Source organism: Melanerpes formicivorus, unplaced genomic scaffold, assembly GCF_026170545.1.
Source record: "Melanerpes formicivorus ecotype bairdi unplaced genomic scaffold, bMelFor1.0.p_v2 SCAF_21, whole genome shotgun sequence".
NCBI classification, from domain to species: Eukaryota; Metazoa; Chordata; class Aves; order Piciformes; family Picidae; genus Melanerpes; species Melanerpes formicivorus.
This window is the reverse complement of record NW_027142373.1, coordinates 2491991-2514357: the sequence shown is the minus strand read 5'-3', so window position 1 is coordinate 2514357 and position 22367 is coordinate 2491991. Positions and strand designations below refer to the sequence as shown.

The 22367-nt window shown below is 50.8% G+C and overlaps 2 protein-coding genes across 2 annotated transcripts in view; one reads left to right on the top strand and one right to left on the bottom strand.

The window, feature by feature from the left end:
- The window catches only part of MMD (monocyte to macrophage differentiation associated), a 42303-nt gene extending 40671 nt beyond the window's left edge, over positions 1-1632 (top strand). Inside the window, exon 7 of the mRNA XM_068151016.1 lies at positions 433-1632. Coding sequence (XP_068007117.1) covers positions 433-615 — 183 coding nt within the window. The 3' untranslated portion in view covers positions 616-1632. The remainder of the gene's footprint in view (positions 1-432) is intronic.
- Positions 1633-1702: 70 nt separating this feature from the next.
- Positions 1703-22367, bottom strand: part of HLF (HLF transcription factor, PAR bZIP family member) — a 34766-nt gene continuing 14101 nt past the window's right edge. The window contains exons 3-4 of the mRNA XM_068151013.1: positions 5762-5982; positions 1703-2706 (exon numbers count right to left, since the gene is read on the bottom strand). Of these exons, the coding sequence (XP_068007114.1) occupies positions 2491-2706; positions 5762-5982 (437 nt within the window). The 3' untranslated portion in view covers positions 1703-2490. The remainder of the gene's footprint in view (positions 2707-5761; positions 5983-22367) is intronic.

The following is a 22367-nucleotide window of genomic DNA, read 5'->3' as shown; positions in this document are numbered from 1 at the left end:
AAAATACCCAAGAGTTTAAAAACTAGAACCAAAATGAGAATAAAAAGCAACCAATGAAGCTCAAAGCATTTCCTCTCTGTACACCAAAGGAGAATATAGATCTTTGCTAGATAAACATGGAATAGCTTTTTATTTTTTTTTGCTATATATATATATCTCTATCTCTCTCTTTCTCTCTCTCTCTCAAAATACTCTGTCAGTATTTGTCCTTGAAAAATACTGTACAAAAGCAAGGTGCTAGAATTCTTCTGTATATAAACTTTACACTCTTGATAAACCTCTCTCTGTGTCACCTTTTGGTCTCCAGCGAACCCTTTGGGATTCGCCACGGCCCATGACGACACCGCTTCCCCCCACCCCCTTCTGAGCTCCCCCCCCCCCCAGTGTCTCTTACATTCATTATTGTTTCTTCCTTTTTTTTTTAATCACAAGTCCACTTGGAATCAGAACATCCACATTCAGAAGCGACTAGAGAGATTAAAACGACGCAAGTTCAGAGCCATCAGCTGGTGTCACACTCGGAACAACAACCACCAAGGGATAACGAAACAAAAACCAACACCCCAAAAAAACAACCGACCCAAAGGGGCTCTGCAAACCGGCGACTTGGCCTAACCCAGGAGGAGTGAGGCTGGAAAACAGCAAGAGAGAACCCACAGAAAATATAGTACAAAACGTGGGGGGAGAGGGGGGAAAGCCCAGGAGGATGTCAGGTGTTCAGTTCATCTCTACTCACAAAAACGGGATGGGAGCAGCGGGTGACTAAGTGACAAGAGCAAAGCCCCTCTGACCTGGCCAGCGGGGCCACACTGACAGCTTTGTTCTCAGCAGCAATCCTGCTCCCCACAGGGGTGCTGCCCGTGCAGGGCCACGCTCAGCGTGCTGACAGCAAGGGCCGCTTTGCCTTGCAAGGGTCTGAGGGAGCTGCTGCTGGGTGGGGACACCCAGCCTCCTCCCCACAGGAGCACTCCCCACGGCAGGGCCACGCTCAGCATGCTGACAGCAAGGTCTCCTTTGCCTTGCAAGGGTTCGAGGCAGACACGGAGCTGCTGCTGGGTGAGGACAGCCACTCAGCACGCTGACAAAGTCTCCTTTGCCTTGCAAGGCTCTGAGGGAGCTGCTGCGGGGTGGGGACACGCAGCCCCACGGGAGGGCCCTCCGGGCAGCATGCGCTAACGACAGGATTATTGCTTCAGGTGCGGGCAGTGCAAAAGGGAGAGGAGGGGAGGGGGGAGCAGCAGGCTCTTACCTGCCTAGGGTCTGTGGAAATCAAAAGGAACCTTAAGAGCTACAGAGAAGCTGTTATGGATCTACCATGAGCAGAGCTAACTCGGGCTACCAGCGCTTGAAATCACCAGAACTTAAACCACGACAAAAGCAATCTATAAATGAACAGAGCTGCAGTGGAGCACTACGTGATTTGTGCACTTGAGGAGCAGGGTGACTGCTCTGATCAGACAGAGAACAAGAGCTTGGATCTCTCCAAAAAGACAAGTCAGACCTACTTCTTTTTTTTTGTGTGTTTTGTTGTTTTTTTTTCTCTTTTTTTTTTTCCCCCTTTTTTTTTTGTGTGTGTGTGTTTTTTGTTTGTTTTGTTTCTATACTGGGATCTTTCCAAGTAAATCAGGAGGATGGAACTGGTGACAGGAAAAGTCAAACCCCTACTCTGAAGCAGCACTGAAAGAAACCAAGCAAAGGGGAAAAAACATAAAGCCTATCGTAAAGAGCTTCCCTAGGGTGGGGTCTCAACAGTCCAGGTCAAAATGTGGCACCCTTTGGAGAGGGCTTGGTAACGACGGGAAGTGCTGGGACAGGGGGGGCACACACACACGTACAGACATGGCTCACCCGTGGCACACGCAGAGGCACCCAGACATGTACAGCCGTGGCACACAGGCACACGCACACAGACGTGGCACGCACCTGGCACACGTCTGTACACACACACAGGCACACACGTGCAGACACGTGTGGCACACGCCCTAATGTACAGATGTGTCACACGTGGCACATGCATACACGCACACACTCCCCCATACAGATGTGGCACACGGATGTACGGCCGTGGCACACACGTGGCACACATGCATACGTACGTGTCACAGGTGTCACACCCAAGCGCGCACACAGAGGTACAGATGTGTCGCACGTACAGGCACACACACACACAAGCATGGCACACGCGGTACATACACACGTGTGACACACGTGTCTCTCTCTCTCTCACACACTAACACCGAACAACCCCACAGGGTAAAGTCGTTTTTGTTTCTGCTTCTGGGTAAAGTGCTGAAGCCAGAAGGGTTGGTCTGGGCGTGCTGCTCTCAGACAGGAAACACATTGTCCGGCCGGCCACTGCCAGCCCGCCACGAAACGCGACCCAAACACCAAGAGAAAAGAATAAACAACCAAAACCGAACGAAACCGAAAGAGAACCAAACCCCCCCGCCCCGGCGCCCCCCCAGCCCGGCCCCGGCCGCCCGCCGCCGTTCACAGGGGCCCGTGGCGCGCCTCGTACTTGGCCAGGACGTTCTTGCACTTGCCCAGCTCCTTGCGCAGGTCGGCCACCTCCTGGCGCAGGGCCGAGTTCTCCTTCTCCAGGAAGGAGGCGCGGATGGCGATCTGGTTCTCCTTCAGGCGCCGCGCGTCGCGTGACCGCTTGGCCGCCATGTTGTTCTTTCTGCGCCGCGCCCAGTACTTGTCGTCCTGCCGGCACACAAACCGCAGCCGCTGACACCGGGGCTGCCACGGACCCCAGCTATGGGCCCCCAGCCACGGACCCCTGCACATGCACCCCAGCCACAGACCCCCGGCCACAGGCCCCAGCCACGGACCCCCAGCCACGCCTGTGTGCCAGCTGAGTAGCACTGGGAGAGCTGCTGTGGCATGAAAGGCTGAAAGAGGCCTACCAGAAAGCTGGGAAGGGGCTTTGGATGAGGGCTTGTACTGCTAGGGTGAGAGGGAATGGATTGGAGCTTGAGGAGGACAGAGTGAGACTGGAGGTGAGGAAGAAACTCTCTCTTGGGGAGACACTGGAACAGGTTCCCCAGGGACGCTGTGGCTGCCTCCTCCCTGGAGGTGTTCAAGGCCAGGTTGGTTGAGGCTGGTGGGAGGTGTCCTTGCCCATGGCAGTGCCTTGGAACTGGATGAGCTTTAAGGTCCCTTCCAACCCAAACCATTCTATGAATCTGTGAGCCACACCAGGCCTCTTTCTGCTGCTCTGCACCTTCTCCTGCTGCTAGCACAAGGCAAAGCAAGAGCAAAACAACTGCTACAAGTGCTCTAGAACCACTTCAGAGCAGTTTATCTTAAGGAGGTGTGCAGCAATGCTGGTCTGGAGCCAGTGTGTCTCTAAACTGCTCTTCACCTGTAAACAGACAGGACCCCCAGAAATCCTCTTACAAACAAGCCTGCAGCAAAAAGCTATGACCCAAATCTTGTTTATAATTTCCCATCTCATTCCCCTCCATAAAAATCAGCTTTAAGCAATTTATTAGTGTGCCACCTAGGCTTCATCCCTCTTTATTTTAACAAATTGCTATGGCAAATCCCTTAATCCAGGCCTGGAAGAGGTAAGGCTGGCATTTCACAATCACATGCAACCCAGAGACGATTGACTGCTCTAATCTGCTTACCCTCCCCCAGCACCCAGCTCCACATGCTAAGGCAGAAGCAGCACTTAGGTCAAGCACTCTGCAACGAGTCAAGGGCACCTGATGGGATTAGCTCAGGGAGACACAAGGCCCTGAACTTCTGCTCTTAGGCTAAAAACTTTTGTGTCCCACTGCTGCATGCAGGACACTGACATTGTCCACCTCTGGTATGGAGCAGTCCAGCAGCATCCTCAGCAAGGTTTGCTTTGATGAGTCAAGACACCTGGGAAATATCATCGATGGCACTAAGAAGCAGACTCCTGCCTCTTGACACCCACACAGCCACTGCTGTACCACAGAATCCCACAATGCTGTGGGCTGGAAGGGACCTCTGAGGATCATCCAGTCCAAACCTCTGTGCTAAAGCAGGGCACTCACAGCAGCTTGGCCAGATCCCAATGTCCAGGTGGGTTTGGAATCTCTCCAGAAGGAGAGTCCACAACCCCTTCTTGGCCACAAAAGCATACTGCTGGGTCATGGCATCAGACACCTCTCCTCTGGGTGGCCTCTCTGCCATGCCAAAAGTAAAATCTGCCCAGGTTGAGTGGTGGCACAGGACAGAGAAACCTTCTAACCCTGTGCTGAGCGTACTTCAGCCCAAGTGACAGCAGCACACCACCTGAACGCTGCTGGAATTGTGATCTCTGTGCTTTTAAGGCACACTATTACATCCCCAGGGATGGAGCCAGAGGACAGCAGCAGCTTCCTTCCTTCCCTAATGCTGGCAGTCTGCTGGAAGCAGAGGGCAGCACAGCCTCCAAATTGCACAGCCAGGGCTTGCCAGTGACTCCAGCAGGCCTGCAGTCTTTGTCTTGGGGGGCAGCAGCAGAAAAATGAAACGGGGTACTGACTGCATCTGATAAAAGAGATCCTCTTGGAAATGACAAAATGGGAACAGAATTTTGCAAATCATGGCCATCTTCACAGTTGTGTGATGAGCTCAATCTGTTGATCAGGTTGTTCTCCTCTCTCCATGCTCTTCACTCCCTGTGTCTCAGCAGCAGTGAGAGGCATGGACAAGGCTGCTCTAAGTTGGTGGTTGGAAGGGACCTCTAGAATCACAGAATCAGTAAGGTTGGAAAAGACCTCAGAGATCATCCAGTCCAACCTAGTACCTAACACCTCCTGACAACTAAACCATGGCTCCAAGTGCCACATCCAAGCCTTTCCTGAACACCTCCAGTGATGGGGACTCCACCACCTCCCTGGGCAGCACATCCCAATGGCCAATCTCTCTTGCTGGAAAGAACTTTCTCCTCACCTCCTGCCTAAACCTCCCCTGGCACAGCTTGAGACTGTGTCCTCTTGTTCTGGTGCTGCTTGCCTGGGAGAAGAGACCAACCCCCACCTGGCTACAGCCTCCCTTCAGGGAGTTGGAGAGAGCAAGGTGGTCTCCCCTGAGCCTCCTCTTCTCCAGACTAAGCAACCCCAGCTCCCTCAGCCTCTCCTCCCAGGGCTGTGCTCCAGACCCCTCCCCAGCTTTGTTGCCCTTCTCTGGACACCTTCCAGCACCTCAACATCTTTCCTAACCTGAGGAGCCCAGAAGTGTTGCATTAATCAGATTTTTAAGTATTGTGTTAAATCAGGTTTTGGCAGAATAACTTTGTTCTGTTTTCCTACAATTATCTGAGATTCTTTCACCTAGGAGTGTTTCCATTCATTACTGGCCACAGAGCTAAAGCAGCTTCCAATGAAGACTCAACCTACTTCATGGTGTCACTGTCAGGGACCTCCATGGGCCCTGGAAGAGATGGATCCTTCCTTGGGGAATTCAGCCCTTGCTGATGGAGGAAAAGGAAGCACGAGCAGACTGTTTCGTAAGTGGGGAATATGGGACAAAGTAAGGCTGTCCAAGGTCACACAGGAAGTCTCTGGCATGCAAAGGAAATGAATATTGATCTCATGAATTTCAACTGTTGTGTAACTAATAAGAGACATCCTCCCCTCACAGCCTCATTCAGAACCCTGCACGGCTTCGTTCCACAGCACAGCCCCGTTTGGGCTGGCAGATTTGTCTTGCACGAGAAAACAGATTGGTGCTCAAAGCTGTACCTCAGTTAACTGCCTCAGAGCCTGCAGGAAGAACCTGGTCAGCAGCTCCAACTTACCTTCAGGTCATCTGGGATGAAGACTTTCCGAGCCTTCTTAATCATGGGCTGCGGCTTCAGCTCTTCTTCAGAGAACTTGCGCTTGCGAGGGTCGAACATCTCCTGGCCAGGAATGCTGGAAAGAGCAAGATCTGCAGGGTCAGGTTCGTAGCCAACAGGAACTTGGATAGTCTCAGGATCAATGGGACTTGGTGTGTTTCGGTTTGCTGGCAAGATCTGACCTACAGGAATAAAGGATAAATTTGGCTCTGTTAGAAGAGAAGATGCAAATCAGATCACTGAGGATGGATTTTACGAGACCCCTAAAGACTTGGGAAGCAATAATCCTTGAAGCTTTCACTGTAAACCTGGTGCTGCTAAGCTCTGTAGGGTGCACGTTCAGATCCAGACACACTCATGCTGCTATTTGCAGATCAGGTTGCCAGTTCTGGTTGCTCACAGCTTGGATGCCCACATAAGACCCCCAAATCCACAGTGAGCTGCACCAGGCTGCAGGCAAAAGTCACAATGCTCCAAACCATTCCCCTTCATTAGGATCACACTCTCAGGAACAAGCCCCACGTGGTATCATTTCACTCAGCTTTGTCCACTTCCCCAGCTGTCTCATACACAGACTTCTTCTCCTGTCTCTCTGAAGGCACACTGAGTTTACAAATCAACAACCTGCAGTACTTGCCAGAGGACAGGATCTCAGCAACCTGCACTTTCAAGCTGTGATGAAGCACTCCACCAAGCACCTGCGGCTGTGCATAAATCCTGCCAGTGATACTCCAGAAGACAGTGAAGGGTGGGGAGACACTGGAACAGATTGCCCAGGAAGGCTGTAGACGCTTCCTCCCTGGAGGTGCTCAAGGCCAGGCTGGATGAGGCCTTGAGCAACCTGGGCTGGTGGGAGGTGTCCCTGCCCATGGCAGGGGGTTGGAACAGGATGAGCTTTAAAGTCCCTTCCAACCCAAACCTAGGAATCTGAAACAAGCAATGTGAAAGGCTACAACTACCTAAAGGTGCTCTGCAGCACTGACTTAGGTCACGTTGCTCTTCTATGGTACAGAAAAACCTCAGAGAGAAGAGCCTCTCCCCAGGCAAGAATGGCACCCCCCTGGTTTTCTTTTTTAACTGTAGATAAGGCCTTCCAAGATACCACAGCACCGAGCTGGGCACCCTTCCCACTAAAAAGCCAATTTAAAATCTCAACCAAAGGTTCCAAGTATAGGATCCTGAAGTCAGCTGCCTACCACGGACTATCCCCGGGGGCAGAACTTTCAGAAGTTTTTCACATGCCTCAGAAGTCCAAGCCTCACAGACTTCAGAGGGAGGGCTGATTGAAGCAGATATTCTTTCATAGCTTTGGCTATCAGCTAAATTCACTTTGACATTAGAGACACGACAGCTTTCATAAGAACTTACCAAAACATCCTGCAACTGCATAATATTTCCTTATTTGTGCCCTCATCTGCAGCATTTGGGGTGTAAAAGGGTAAACACGAGATGCCATTGCTAACTCCAAGGCCAGTGCTAACAATGTAGGTCTTATTTTAATCTAGAAGATCACGGCAACAACATTGAGGCTGCAGAGAAGGTGCACAGGGGAATTGCAGCGCACAAAGCCGGGCTGGGTAACAGAGGGATTGGCTTTTAGAACTCCTATTTTAAACCACTGCTGATAAAAATCAGCTTCTAGAAAGGGCTAGGAAGGCCCTGGGAGAAGAGAAGAGGAGGATCGAAGTTAGTACAGAATGTATACACCGACAGGTGAAGGAGCGAGAGGGAAGGATCCCACAGCCTGCGCTGCACTAGCAGCCGAGCTCTTGCTCCCCTGCCTCCGCGCTCGGCAGACGCTGCCAGCGCCTCGGTGATGGAAATTGGACGGTTCCTGCTGGGCCTCCTTAATCATAAGTCAGCAACCGCGGGGCCTGAGGCAGCGGGCACCGTTAGGGCACCATGAGGGCAGCGGCAGAGCCGGCAGCACCTCCAGGGCATCGGCAGAGGCAACAGCGGCGGCAGGCAGCAGCAGGGGCAGGCAGCAGCCTCCCGCTCTTTGCCCGCCCGGGGGCGCCCCTGGCCGCCGCACACGGCCCCGCGCTCCGCCTGCCCCCGCCCCGCCACCTCCAGCCGAAGCAGCGCCCGGGAGCGAGAGGGGAGGTTCTGCTCTGCCCGGAGCCAGCTGCCGTTACCGGGGGGGCATCGGACGCTGCTGTGCCTTAGCGGCTGCTGGGGGCACAGCCAGCCCAGAGGCGAGCTCTGAAGCCAGCCCCGGCTCAGTGCGCCGAGGCGAGCTCGGAGCCTTGCTTTAAATGGATGGCTAATCTCATTTCGGCTCTATGGGCTGGCAGAAACAGGCTTATTTAAAGGATTAAACGCAGGAAAGCTTCCTTTGATGTGAGTGTGCTTGTAGCAGAACAGCCAGATAGGTTTTTAATGCACAGATAGATCTCACCAATTCTGTAATACAGATAAAAAGGCAGACACTAGCTCAGGACATGGCTACAGTGAGGATGAGGAACGGTTCTGGAAGTGAAAACCGATTGTGAAACCTGCCCCAGCCTTCTAATTGCCACAAAAGAGCCTGTACCTAACAACTGCTGAAGCTCTAGATACAGGGTATCAGTTTATCACTGACCTAGAATGTGCCACATTACACAATGCCATGAGCTTCCCAGCCACTGGCCTCAGGAAATTTTACATCTCTAAGAAAGAACAAAAATGCTCCTTTTAAACAGGGGCAAGTGAGGCATTGCATCTCGCCAAAGCAACAGCAAAACAAAGGAAAAACCAGTGCATCTCCAAGGTGATTGAGGAGAGGAACCTAGAGCCATCACGATCCTGCCTTGTTCCCTCTGTCACACATTTCATAGATTCACAGGGACACCTCCCACCAGCCCAGGTTGCTCAAAGCCTCATCCAACCTGGCCTTGAAGACCTCCAGGGAGGGGGTGGCCACAACCTCCCCAGGCAACCTGTGCCAGCGTCTCCCCATCCTCACTGGAAAGAATCTCTTTCACTGCCCCTGCTCTATGAAGCTCTCCCCTCCTTCAGCAAACGTTAAGATGTCCCAGTACCAAAGCAAAGCTCTCTCAAGGTGAATGCTGTTCACCAAAGCAAAGCCTGAACTCATGCACACAGCTAAACATCAGTACCGACGAGCCTGAAGCCCTGGGAGATACTCCTACGTGCACACCTCCATCAGCGCCTGCAGCTTGGCTCTCTGTTCTGTCATGCTCCTGCAAATGATCTGGAGCTCCACTGAGAGCAACACACTTAATGAGGGTGTCTAAAACCCCGGGCAGAAAAACCTGTATTTCCTTGTCCAACTCCTGGCTCTTGGTCTCGTTTGATTCACTCCATCAAGTTCTGCCCACCAGGCGAGCCAGGAGCCTGTCCTCGTTAGCTCACTGGATAGTGGCCATCGCGTCTGAGCGGTGCTGGGGCTCCTGGTAAGCCAAGAGGAAGGCAGGGGCTGTGCTGGCCTTGGCACTGCCATTGCCGCAGGGGTACAGTAAGTGGCCTCATGTTACAGGGCTCTCCCAGCCCCTCTCCCTGTGGGTGCACAGCACTTGAGCCATGTGGCCTCCTGCCAAATTTGTGCAGGGTGTTATTTTTATGCACTAAATTCCTCGCAATCAGAGGTAGGTCAAATAAGCACAGCAAGCTGAACGTCATGTGCCCAGCAGCCCACTAATCCTCACATCAGCAGGCTCCACAGCTGTCAAAACAGCCAGAGAAAGAGCTGGTCGGAGGCTGTGATGCACAAGGAATTGGCCAAGGAGGAAGCCTCCAGCACCAGCAGAGGTAAAGCCCCTGGCTGCTGGGGCTCTGGAGCCAGCTGCCTTTGTTGCCAGTCCCTGTGTTATTCCAACAGCCTGCAGGCACAACAGCGGCCAAAGCTGCACTATTTCATGTGCTTAGCTTTGTTCTCAATGGGGGCCGAGGATTGCCAAGTGTTCTGGAAAGAACTTGGCCCCTCTGTTTCAGCTGCTGAAATGAGAGCTCTTCAGCGTTGAGCTCTTTTGGAAATCCAGCTGCACAGCTCCACGGTGGTGGTGGATGCAAGCTGGGAACAATGGTTAATGGAAACTTCCCCTCATACCACCCTGGGATGTGTCTCAAGCATGGCCTGGAGAGACCACAATTATGTCAACACTGGCCTTTTGTCTGGAGGCCTCCCCAGCAGTGTGCCAGGACAGGCAGCTCCAGGTGCCTCCTGGCACAGGAACCTGCAGGTTGTGACAACCCCAGCAGGCACGGCTGCCCCAGCATCTTGCCCTTGCTAATGCTCCTGGTGTTTCTCTGGCAGAACATTTTCCAGCAAGGACTTGAAAGAAATGTAGCTGTTCTAACCCTCCCAGTCCTCCTCCTCCTCCCAGCAGAGACTGCCAGTGAGGAAGTCCAACGTAATGGCAATATTTCAGTGCAGTTCCTTGTTCAAAGAGAGAGATGGACTCAGGCCATCCACTTGTGTCATCTAGGTCACCAAACGGCTGGTGAGAGAGAACAACCAACCCAGCAGCTTTTAATTGCTTGCAGTGATTAAAATTCACAATTCAAGAGCACAACAGCATTTTCATGCACCTACAAACCCAAAATGCTGAGCTGGTATCATGGGGAGCAAAAGCACCATAACCTGACCCTTAAACTTCCTCCTCTGGAACACCCCAGCTGTGCCCAAGGGAGTTCAGATGGAAAGAACCTCTTCAGCTGCACAGGCTTCTTGCTTGTACTGCAAGAGATCCCTTCTGAATTACGTGGAGCTCAGTTTTGAATCACTCAGCTCCATAGAAATGTGCCTGATTTTCAGAAACTTTCCCTTCCCTCAGCCCTTCCACACTTGAGCAGCTCAGCAGCTGGCTGGAGAACAGCGAGGAGGGAAAGACAAGAGGAGGGAGTGGAAACGTTCTAATCAAAATATTTTCCCCTATTTTCTACACACGTGTTGGAAAGAAAGCAAAGAGGAGTTTCTCATTCAAGTTATTAGCAGCCCAGAGATAAAGCAGTGATTGCTCACAGGTTTTCCTTCTGTCAGCTGAAGGCACTCTGGGTCTGTCAGCCAGACCAGAGAGCAGGGCAATGACACTGCCAGATGCTCCTCACCCCAATGCCTTGCCCATGCAGTTTCCAAATCTCTATCCACCTGGGTGCTGGCCAGCTCCTTAGGATAGTTCTATTCCTCCAACTCACAGCCTGGCCCAGACTCATCTGTCATCCATGTCTGCATTAACCCTTTCCACCGCCAGGAAAGGTTCCCTCAGTGCAGAACACAAGGCAATAGGCAGGAACTGAGACCAGCAGAAATCCCCACAGGCAGAGGAATTTGAGAGGAGTAAAAGGAACATCCTACAACTGAGACCAGAAAAGGCCACACAGATGATCCAAGGGCTGGAGCACCTCTGCTATGAGGACAGGCTGAGGGAGCTGGGGGGGTGCAGCCTGATGAAGAGAAGACTCCAGGGGGACCTTAGAGCTGCCTGAAGGGATCCTGCAGGAAGGTTGCAAAGGACTTTTCATCAGGGTATCTAGAGACAGGCCAAGGGGGAATGGTTTGAAGCTGAGGGAGAGCAGGGTTAGACTGGAGCTGAGGAAAAAGTTCTTCAGTAGGAGGGTGGTGAAACTCTGGAACAAGCTGCCCAGGGGAGCTATGTATGCCTCCTCCTTGGGGGTGTTCAAGGCATGAGGCTTTGAGCAGCTGAGTCTAGTTGAGAGATGTCCCAGCCCAGGGCAGGGAGGTTGGAGTAGATCATCCCTGAGGTCCCTTCCAACCTGAGCCATTATGTGATTCTATGATGTAAGGACAGCATCTCACCAGACTGTAATTCCTCAGCTACAATGTTACAAACATCATCTAATTTCCCTACTGTGAGCATCTGAGTGTCCTCCAGAAACCAGAACAAGTCTATGGACAGTAAGACCATAATCTATACCAGCACTCAAGGGAGTGACAACCTACACTGTGTGATCCTCCAGCCCTCACAGGGCAGGACAAACCCAACCCCTCTCTCTGCCTTGGGGGTGAAGAAGACACTTCACCCCTGGCTGTACTGATGCAAGCAGTTATTAGAGGAGCCTGATCTTCTCCTGAGGCAAGAGGAGATTGTTTTGCCTCATGCTCCAACCTGGCACAGCCATTCCTCTGTTTGTTACCTTATACCAACTCGATTCTGCTGAGCATGGGGTGACTGCAAACACTTCCTGAGGAAAGAAGGATTTTAATCCAGTGCAACCATGACATAGACCCAGCTCTTAGCACCCCCCAACAGCCTGGCACACTGCAGTGTTTTTAGGAGGTGTGCTTTTGAAAGCCTTCAGCATTGTTTACAAACCTTGTGCATTTAATTACAAGAGAGCTGTCACTTCCCCTCTCAGCATTGTGTGCCTCCCGCTCTGGGCCTCTCCAGTATTATTACAGGCAGGACTGGAAGTCTTATTAAGATTGTCTGACACTTCCCATTAGAGGATGCAGTCTCCAGTTCCTCAGCCCTTTGCCAGATTTCAACCCTTCTGTTTGGATTGGTGTGCTCCAATCAATGATGTTGCTGCCAAAATGGTTCTAAGGTTTCCCGAAAAGGGGCCAGCAAAAATACTTTGTTTTGAACCTGTTAAAAATGTCTGGCAAGCTTTGCACTTCCCTGGGCACTGAGAGAGAGGGAAGCTCCTGTTCCTGTGCTAGTGGCCTGGGCACTGGGAGAGAGGGAAGCTCCTAGAGTGCTGCTCCTGCCCCTTGGTTTGCCTTTGGAACACCTACTGCCTGTATGCTAAGGCTGGGTGAGAATGGGGCAGTTTGTCACCATGAGCACAGTCAGCCACTGGAATCATCTCCCAAGGGCAGCAGTGCAGTCCCCTGCATTGGGCAGTTTTCAGACTCAGCTTGCCAGGGTGCTGGGCCAGCTCATTGTCACTGCACTATCACCTAGAAAGGTTGGGCCAGATGATCTTCGGGCTCCCTTCCAACCTGGCATTCTGGGATTCTGGGAATTCCAGTAACTGATTAGGACTCAGAGCTAAGACAGTGGCAAGGAGGTGAGGAGGGCGAGGATGAGGGAGGCTTTGACACCCAAGGTGTCAAAGTGGGCTCCTGACCAAAGGGATGGAGACACACAGTGTGACAAGCTCACACCATCGAATGACTTGGTCAAAGATGTGCTGAAGCTCCACGGCAAAATCCAGAGTCTCCAGACATAATCCTTCTGTCCTTCCTGCCAGATTTCCCCTTCTCCTCCTGCCCTTCCCTGCATCCTCTCACATCTGCAGCAAATGAGATCAAGATCCAAGATCCTACAGACAATCGCTTCCTTCCTGATGCTGCCCTGACTCAACCCAGAGCTGGTCTGAGCTCTGCATTCAGAGGGAAAAGGGAAAAAAGAGGATAGGACCTAATGAAAGCCTGCAAGCAGTCAGGGCAGGGGGGGCTGGCTGGCTGAAGCTGCACAGGTGGCCTTCAGTCAAGCCTCTGCAGACTTCTGAGGGCTTGACTTTGCAAGTCCTGTATGCAGTTAGCACAACGTGCAAGGAATATTCTATGCCTGCTGTGCCAGTAACATTCTGCCCTTCAAAAGCCATAAATAAACAAATAAGAAGCACCAGCAGGTAAGATTTTTCCATTATGTCTACTGGACTTCAGGCTAGATCTTCCCCAAGGTCCCTACTCTGAAAGCCTCACCCCTCTTCAGGCTGTGTGAAGGCAGCACTTAGCTCAGCAAGGGCCCAGGTCTGAAAGGAAATTTGATTCCCTCCCAAACCAAGCCCTGCAAGATACCTGGAAGCAGCTGTTCCCGCTCTGTGCATTTCCCTTGCTGAAGTGCTACAGCAACAGAGGGTTTGACCCTGCTCCAGGGACACTGCACAGGATTTTCAGACTCTGGAAATGCATGAAATCCCTCTGAAATGCCTTGCTGATTGTGTGGGAGGGTGCTGCTTTCCTTACCAAGATGGGCCAGGATGGCATTTGGTGAGGCCAGGGCCTGATGAGAGGCTGCAGGGCTCAGGTGCTCAGATGTTTAGCTCTGATTTACACTTGGCTTAGAAGCACACTTCAGGATGCTGATATTCTCTAGTGCATTGGAGCTTCCTGACATCCTTTGGCACATCATGGCACTTGGGTACATGGATAATGGCCATGGTGGTGTTAGGTTGATGGTTGGGCTTGATGATCTTAGAGGGCTTTTGCAACCCAAACAATTCTACGATCTCTGTGTGTTTCTGCTAATTCACAGTTCACATATAGCAAGGCTCCTCAGAAAGTACAATTCTCCTTCCTTTTCTTAAAGGGAATGTTCCAGAGAAGCACCAGAGTTGTTAATCTGTTCTGAAGGAGAAAAAAGAGATCCATTTTTCTTCCCTTGGACAACTACATACCCAGCCTTAATAACCCAGTCTCAAGGAGCAGATCTTAGACAGAGCCTCTGCTTTAGGTAACAGCCTCACACAGCACCCATTACTGTGCACTCACGTAGAACAGCACCAAAAGGACAACACTTTTACTCAAGATGAGCTCATGGCACTGCCAGTGTGCTCTGCAAGATTCCAGACCGAGTTGCTGTCCCCTTGTCCTGTTTGTCTGGCTGCCTGCCAGGCAGGACAGCCGGCAGGGAACAGGTCCTGCAGAAAGCCCCTGTGTCGTCCGGACAGCATCGTGCCACCCGTGACTCATCTACCTGTTACCCAGTTCTGCCACCCAGGCCCTCCTTGCCTGGGTGTGTTACCTAAACACAGCCAAGGGAGATTTCAGCTGGCACGGAGCAGCCACGTGAAGCAGGTCCACCTCCTCCGGCTGCCAGGCTGGGAGGCAGGCAGCAGATGCTAGCAGCTGCTCGCAGAGATCCCTCAGGAAAAAAGGGGTCACTGGGCAGGGTTACAGCAACCTGCAAATCTGCTCTGGACACACACAGCTGAACCAGCTGCTGCAGCAGCTTTGGGCTCTCTGCCTTTGTACTTTTTGACATTCTTTGTTCACAAAACCAAAAGACCTTCTTTATGTGACAAAACTACCTCGCTGCTTCAGAGGGAGAGGTTTGTACAACGCAACCACAGCTGAAGAAGTGGAGATGCCAGAATGGGGACACACTGTTCCCATAACCTTCTAAGTAAGACTGAGAACATTTTTTTTTCCTCTCTGCCTTAAATTAGGACCCTCCAATGTGTTTTGGAAAGAAAGAACCCAAACTAGCAAAATGAGGAAACTTCTGCTTGGATTGCTACAGCTCAGTAACTGCAGAATCTCGTTTGCTTTTACACACAAGTTTCAGGGGGGAAAAAACCCACAACAGCAAAACCCCAAACCAGCAAAAACCCCAAACCAGCAAAAAATCCCAACTTCAGGGGGACCTTTAAGTCCCTTCCAGTACCTGAAGGGATCACACAGACAAAGCTCCAGAGAAACTTTTCCTGAGAGTGTCTGGAGACAGGACAAGGGGGAATGCTTTGGAGCTGAGGCAGAGCAGGGTTAGACTGGAGCTGAGGAAGAGGTTCTTCAGTAGGAGGGTGGAATAGGCTGCCCAAGGAGGCTGTGGCTGCCTCCTCCCTGGGGGTGGTCAAGGCCAACTGGATGAAGCCTTGAGCAGCAAGAGTCTAGTTGAGAGGTGTCCCTGCCTGTGGCAGGGAGGTTTGAGCAGATGAGCTCTGAGGTCCCTTCCAGCCTGAGCCATTCTATGATTAACTCCACTGCCACTTCTTTCAAGCTCTTTCCCCTCACTTTGGATGTCTGCAGGTTAAAAATGCACACAGAGGACCTCATGCCCTGGGAACTGTCATGAAGTGCAAGCCAGGAGCAGCCTCATTTGCAATATCAGTAACCAGAGCTGCACGTTTCACCATCAGCTGTCAGTGCAGACATCCCAAAGAACTTTCAAACTGTCCTGGGACTGAAAGGTTTAACAGAGACCTTTCTACCCTCTCTGAATGCAGACTATGCTGTAGAAGCCTCTACCCAACCAGGCACAGAGCCAGCAGACAGACAATCAGCTGAGCACCATCCTGATGAATGCCAATGTGCCTCCAGAGGCAACACAACTCTGCTATGAACACCACTGTTGTGGGGTGGTTTGGGAGAGGGGAAGTGCCAATGGACTTAGCTCTGCCAGCTTCAGTCTCTACAACACTTAACAATTTACCTGAAATCTCACAGTGCTGATCCCAGTCAGCAAACCAAACCTACTGCTCTGGCTTCCTTCTTGCAAACCTGGGCAGCCCACAGGATACCTGTGAGACAGCACTTTTGTTATCCAAGGCTTTGCAGAGGATCTGGGGGGAGGGCAGGACAGGACACAATCCTCCATTTCCCCCTTATTCACCGGGTCACCCGCAGGCAACGGCAGTGCAGACATCAGGGCTCCTGCAGAACTCCCACGCTGAGCCCCCAGGCTGGGTCTGCGGGAGCTGGCCCAGCAGAAAATCGCCTGGCTGTGCCCTAAGAGCACTGGAGAGCTGGGAAGCACCGCAAGCTGAGGGCAGCAGCAACTCACAGGCTGGGAAAACTATGTGGGCTTTACCTTTTACACTCCTGTTAACTCTGATTTTCATGAAGTAGGTGGTGTTGCTACAGCAACTGTCACATCACATCATTTCTGCTGTCTCTGTCACAGAGATCATCTTATTTTATCTCAAACTCAGATGTGCAGCTTTTCTTCTTCCATTCCAAAGCCCTCTGTATGTTGGATATAAAAAAAATGGCACCAAGTAGAGCTGTGCCACAGAAATGACTAGTTTGTATTTATTAATTTTTGAATGCAGTAAAGCTCACATTAGTTTCTTCTTTGCTCTCTTTTTACCAATGCAGAAGGACTAAAGCAAACAGCACTGACCAGGTTTGTAGTGCTCCAAGGCTGGTCTCATGATCCATAAAGATGGTTCTGCCTACAGAAGCTAAGCCTGTGTTCTGGTGCACCTCACCAGAAGTAACTCACCTCTTCTCAGGTGAGAAGCTCTTGCTTCCTCATGCCCAGGCCATCTGTGTGCACACACATTCCACACAGCTCACACCCAGCGAGATGCTGCAGTCCACCCTCTGCTCACACCTACCCTGAAGACTGGGAGAAGCACTCATTGAAGCAGAAGTTTCAACCCATCTTTACCTGGTTCAGAAGGCTTGTCCTAGCTGCCAGGGATGAGGTGGCCACCCAGCCTTGCAGCTCCCTTGCTCAGTAACCTGAGAATTTGACCCTGCCTCCTTTGCCTCCATTTTGCTGCCTGGATCCAGTCTTCGAGGGCTCGATGCCTGAGCAAAACTCAGTCAAATGCTGGTGATGGAAAGGCTTGTTATTAATATGCATTCCAGCTCCTGCACTCACAGAACTTCCTTTCAAAAAATAAAACCCCCCAGTAAATATTCAGTTACACCCCCAGGCTACTTGGGGAAGACCAGAGAGCCCTCTCTGCACTCAAAAGGTTACTGCACAGACCACTCAGCATCCACCAGATCAAGCTCTGCCACTGCCACAACTGCTCAGCATTTCCATCTGCTCCTTCCTAAGCATTTCCAGCCACTGCTGGAGCAATCAATGCACTCACCAAATCCTCACTCCTGCAGTGACAGATCCTGGGCAGATGGAAACCTGCCTGCATGGATCTAACCTGTGGGCAAGAGCTGTTCCTATCTGCCTGGCTAAAGGCTGTGCATGCAGCAAAGATACCAAACAGCCTTCCAGTTACTCTGCAAGCTTCATTTCAGTGCTCCAATACTTGACAGCTATCCTTCAGCATAATTTCCTGGAGAAATGGGTTCTGTGCAGCTCTTCCCAGCCTCCTCCTGACAGCTTCAGAAGCTGCTGGCAGAGAGGTACCCACACATATTGCTAACAGTGTAAATGAAAGGAGCTCTTGCTCTTAACTCCCTGCCTGAAGAAGGCTGCAGGAGCCTCCTTACACATTAAAGAACCCAAGGAGATGTTGCTGCTCATGAAACCAGTTCCTTGGGCAGGAAGGGAAAAAGGAAAGCATTCACCAACTTATGATTGTAGCAGTCAGGAAAGTCACTTAATCCTCTTGTTCTGTACTGGAAATGAGAAAATCTTTTCCCCTCATCCCATCCACCTCAGCCCACCCAGTGATTCCATGCAAAATGGTTTGTTTGACAACTGCCCTGCCACTTGACAAGCTCTCTGAATTCCACACAGACACATGGGGTGCTGAGAGCCATTAAACCACTCAGGCCCATGTCCTGTCTTAATAAAAACCACTGGAGAAGACAGTCAGGTGTGGCCAGCCCAGCTCTCTGGTACAGTCTGAGCACTTCTTTCTCCTTCTAAGTTGTAGTGGAACCCAGAGCTCTGCTAGAAAGAGCTTTTTCGGGCTATGTGCACCACTTGTTATGCAAGCAATTCAAGTCTTCCAACCAAGACACAGTAGGAGTGTTTGGGAATCAACAAATTTGTTCTGGCAGCAATGAAACATACAGTGCTGGGTTTGGAGTGAGGAGGGGGGTGGTTGGAGGGGGGGATTTTGTTGTTGTTAAAAGATTTTGTTCAAATGCAAGCCAAAACACCAGGTGAGGGATGCTGGGTGGGACTCACTCAAGAAGCAGAGGGCTATAGATTTATGCTGGAACCTGCATGTTGGCCACTCAAGGGACACCACTAACACACAGACCAGCATTTGCAGGATCAAAGATCCTCTCCAGCCCTCTTCCTGCTGCTATCTCAGTTATGAGCATCCACAGTTACTGAAGACTGCCAAAGAATGGGTTAAAGTCAACAAATCAAAAGCAAGAGAAACACCTTGCCTTTTTCTGCTCAACTGGGTAATTGGGTAGCAGGAAGCTGCTTGATGAGTTTCAGCAGCTCCTAGAGATCAGTCAAGGCTGTTTCTCAGAGCAGCTCAAGCTGCTGATTGTATAAACATCTTTGAGCTGACCCCCAAGGTGCCCCTCAGCAAAGCTTTGGGATACCTAACATTTCCAGGAGACAATGAAGCAGTCTGTGTACCAAAGATCCATCCAAACCCAGTAAGGGCAGGGAACAGAAGTGTTCTGGGCAGAATGTTTTACAGATGTTAGATACAGAAAACCTTCTGGCTTAAAGAAATGTTTAAGTGGCTGAAGAAAGACTAAATAATTCCTTCTGCAAGGTAACAGCAAGGCTCAAATGAAGAAGTAACAGATCCTGTCCTAGTAACGTAAGGGGTTAGGAAAATTCTAGTCCTGAAGGCTCATATGACAAATCAAAGGGCTTCACTGGATCTGCACAGTCCTCTGGGCTTATTACTTGATAGCATTTATCTACAATGCAAAGATTTGACTCAAGTAATTAGTGACTTTGAGTCCAGTTGGCTAAAAGGAAAGTAGAGGAGGGCTGGTTTCACATGGGGATTATCTTGTCCTGTAGCAGCTGCGTGCAAGCACCTGAGTTTTTTACCGGGTAAAATCCTGCTCTGAGTTCAAACAGGTCACAACTGTATCAGCCCCAAAGCAGCTCCTACAGCAACCAGGGCAAAACTATCATCTTCATTTCTAATTATTCACCTTGAGGTTTCAATTAACACTGCAACTGCTAATGGACATTTTAAAAAGCTGAGATCTTCAAAAAGAACCAAGCTCTCCTTCCCTGAAGCTGATGCCAGCCCAGGGTCTTACCACAGGGCTCTTTCCCCCAGGTTCTCTCCTCCCTGAGGAGGCAGGAAAGACTGAGAAGGAAACTGTAAATGTCTATCTTAAATAAGAATGCTCAGATTTGGGGAGAAGTAGTCCAGCTTTTGCCAGTATGGATCTGCTCAGGCACAGTTCAAAGTGCCTGATAACATCACCCTAAAACCCAACTTGCAGGCTCAGCACGGTCCATGTAAAGCAAGCCAACCAAACCCCAGTTTGCGATGTCCCTCACCAAGTAACAGGAACTGCTCCTCAAACACTCCTGCCTGCACTCATGCCTTGTACCCCCTCCCCAAGCCTTATGTCTCTTTGAACTCTGCTTTCACAGGAGGGTGCCCTCGGAGCTGGTGGGGGTTCGAACCCAGAGCCAACTTTCCAAAGCAGGCTGGATTTTGAACAGCTCATTTTTGTTTCACAGAGGAAGAAACGGGTTTGCATCATAAAGCCTTTATCCCCCCCAAACCCAAAGCCTCCCATACAGTTAAAAATCAAATCCAGCTTTATTTTCCTGCATGAGTCAGGCTGCCTGCAAACAGCTTCAGAGGAAGGCAAGCCTGGGGTGGAGAACAGAGCTGAAGTAAGAAATCCAGAGAGGAATACTTGTTCCTCTACCAGCACACTCCTGTTTTCCCAAGACACTTGCTAATATTTTCATTTGAGAACCAGAGGAAAGCCACCCCCTTCCCCCTAAAAGAAGTTTTAGATATTATAAAGACACACAAGGACACACTCTATTATTTTAACAATTCTTGCTATTTTCAGAGCTCCAGCACAGCTACTTCCTTCCACAATTGGACTTCAATCAAACCCTGGTGAAGCTTTTGATCTTGGAAAGAGTAACAACACAGCTCCCTTATCGGCACATCGGGGGCAGAGGGCAGGACATCCACCGGTTTTCAATAAAAGAAAGTTAATTGCTTTGACTCATGTTTATCAAAGGTCATGGCTGTGAGCTCTGAGAGCACAGACATAACGGTGCAGGCTGAGAAACCTGGGCTGGCCTGGCCAGGGTAAGCGTGGGGAGCACACTGGCTGTGCGCACTCAGAAAAGACCAAAAAAAAACAGAGGAGAAGGGAAAAAAAAAGAGAAAAGAAAAAAGGCAGCAAAACAATGCTAGATTACTATCCAAATATACCCCAGTGGATGTCCTGCCAAACAGCAAATATGTGGCTGTAAGCTCCAAAGTGAAATAAAAGCTTGGCCAGCAGCCCAGAGCTCGACTGTATTTTGCTCAGCTAGCCCCAGTCTGGCAGAACAGAGCGAACACATTCGCGGCCACGTGATGGAGGAGCCCGGCGGCCCAGGCCCTTCTGCTGCTGAATTCAGTGTGAGCCTCACACCCTGCACACAGCAGCTTTGGGAGAACCTGAGCAAGTGGCAAACAACAAACCAAGGGCAGCAAAAATATTTAGTGAAGGGGTTTGCTTAAACGGTGGTGGTGGTGGTGGTGCCGGCGCTGTGGTTTACCCAGGTGTTAAGTGGTACTGGTGCTCAGCACTGGGCCTTCTCCTGGGTTCTGAGGTGCACACCATCAGCTCCTTCAGGGATGCAGACCCTGAGAGGACTTGGTTTGGAGAAGGCACTGTAAATGCTTCACTGGATCAAGAAATGTGTGGCCATGGCACTCTGGCACGTGGTTTAGTGGCCACGGTGGTGTTGGGATGATGGTTGGGCTTGATCTTGGAGGGCTTCTCCAACCACAATCAGAGCTTCCCATCACTAAATCACAAAATGAGAGCTTCCCATCCATAGCTGCAAAATGCAGAATGCTGGCTGACTTCAACTCCCACACTTAGGAAAATCAGAGGTACTCACAGACCACTCAAGATGTGGCCCACTAGAGGAAGGGCATGAGGCTCATGGGGGTACACAGTCCCTGTGCTTCCGATTCTGCTGTCACATTTCAACAGCCACCACTTAGCACCACTGCACACAGACACATTCACAGAATAAACTGGTTGGAAAGGACCTTCAAGATCATCCAGTTCTAAACCCCTGCCATGGGCAGGGACACCTCCCATTAGCCCAGGCTGCTCAAAGCCTCAAAGAAGGGAGAGGCCTCCATGGAGTGAGACAGAATTTGGCCAAAGGATTCAATCCAAAAAACGTGCAGGGTCTAAAGGGATTAGAAGCTGCCTTGCTGATAAGGTTTTACATCTTGATCGCAGTGATAAGAAATGTTTTTAGCAACTGACTTAGGAAGGGACAAACAAACAGCATCCCTGGCCAGCACCAGAGGTGCATGTGAGCCCTGAGAGCATGTCACATGTAGCAGAAGAAAGCAAAGCCTCCACACACAGGACCTCTGAAGTACATCCCTGCTACTGATAAGAGCAACTCTGATGCAGCAGCCATGAGAGTGCATCAGCAAAGTGAGATTTGTTTACTTGCTAACAGAAACAAATGGATGACCCAGACACGTGCAGCAGCTGGTGAAATCAGAGACACACACGAGCTGAGAGTTACACCTCCAGTTCCTTCCTTCTACTTGGGTAATGGCTGTGGCGCACGTGTTCACAACAGCTTCTGGAGAGAGGCTACCACGACCTTCAACAGGGCCCTCAGCTGTGTCACACTGAGAAAACTGGGCAGGTAAGAAAGCTAGGAAAAGGGTCCAGTCCAGTCCAGCAGAAAGATCAACCTTGCTGAGAGCAGCCACAGATGCATGAGCATCAGCTCTCAGAGGCTGGAGAAACCATGCCCTGATTTTCGGTGCTGACACACCAACAGCTAAAGTGTTTCACGAAGACAGCTGAACCACAGCTGTCCAGCATCTGTAACTGAAGGCTTGTGGTTTATCCCCCTCAAAAGGGAGCTGTGCAGGGCTAACTTGCTATGTGCTGCACCCTCTCCTAGTTCTCACATCTAAGCACAGAGCTGAGTGATGCAGGTGTTCAGGTCACCCTCCTGCCCCATTTTACTTAGCGTGTGTTGCTCAACCACCAGACTTCAGAAAATCCCTCCTGGAATGAACAAGCCTCGTTGTTTTTGGCCAGTGGGAGCAAGAGTAAGGCACTGTAACAGCAGACAGCCAG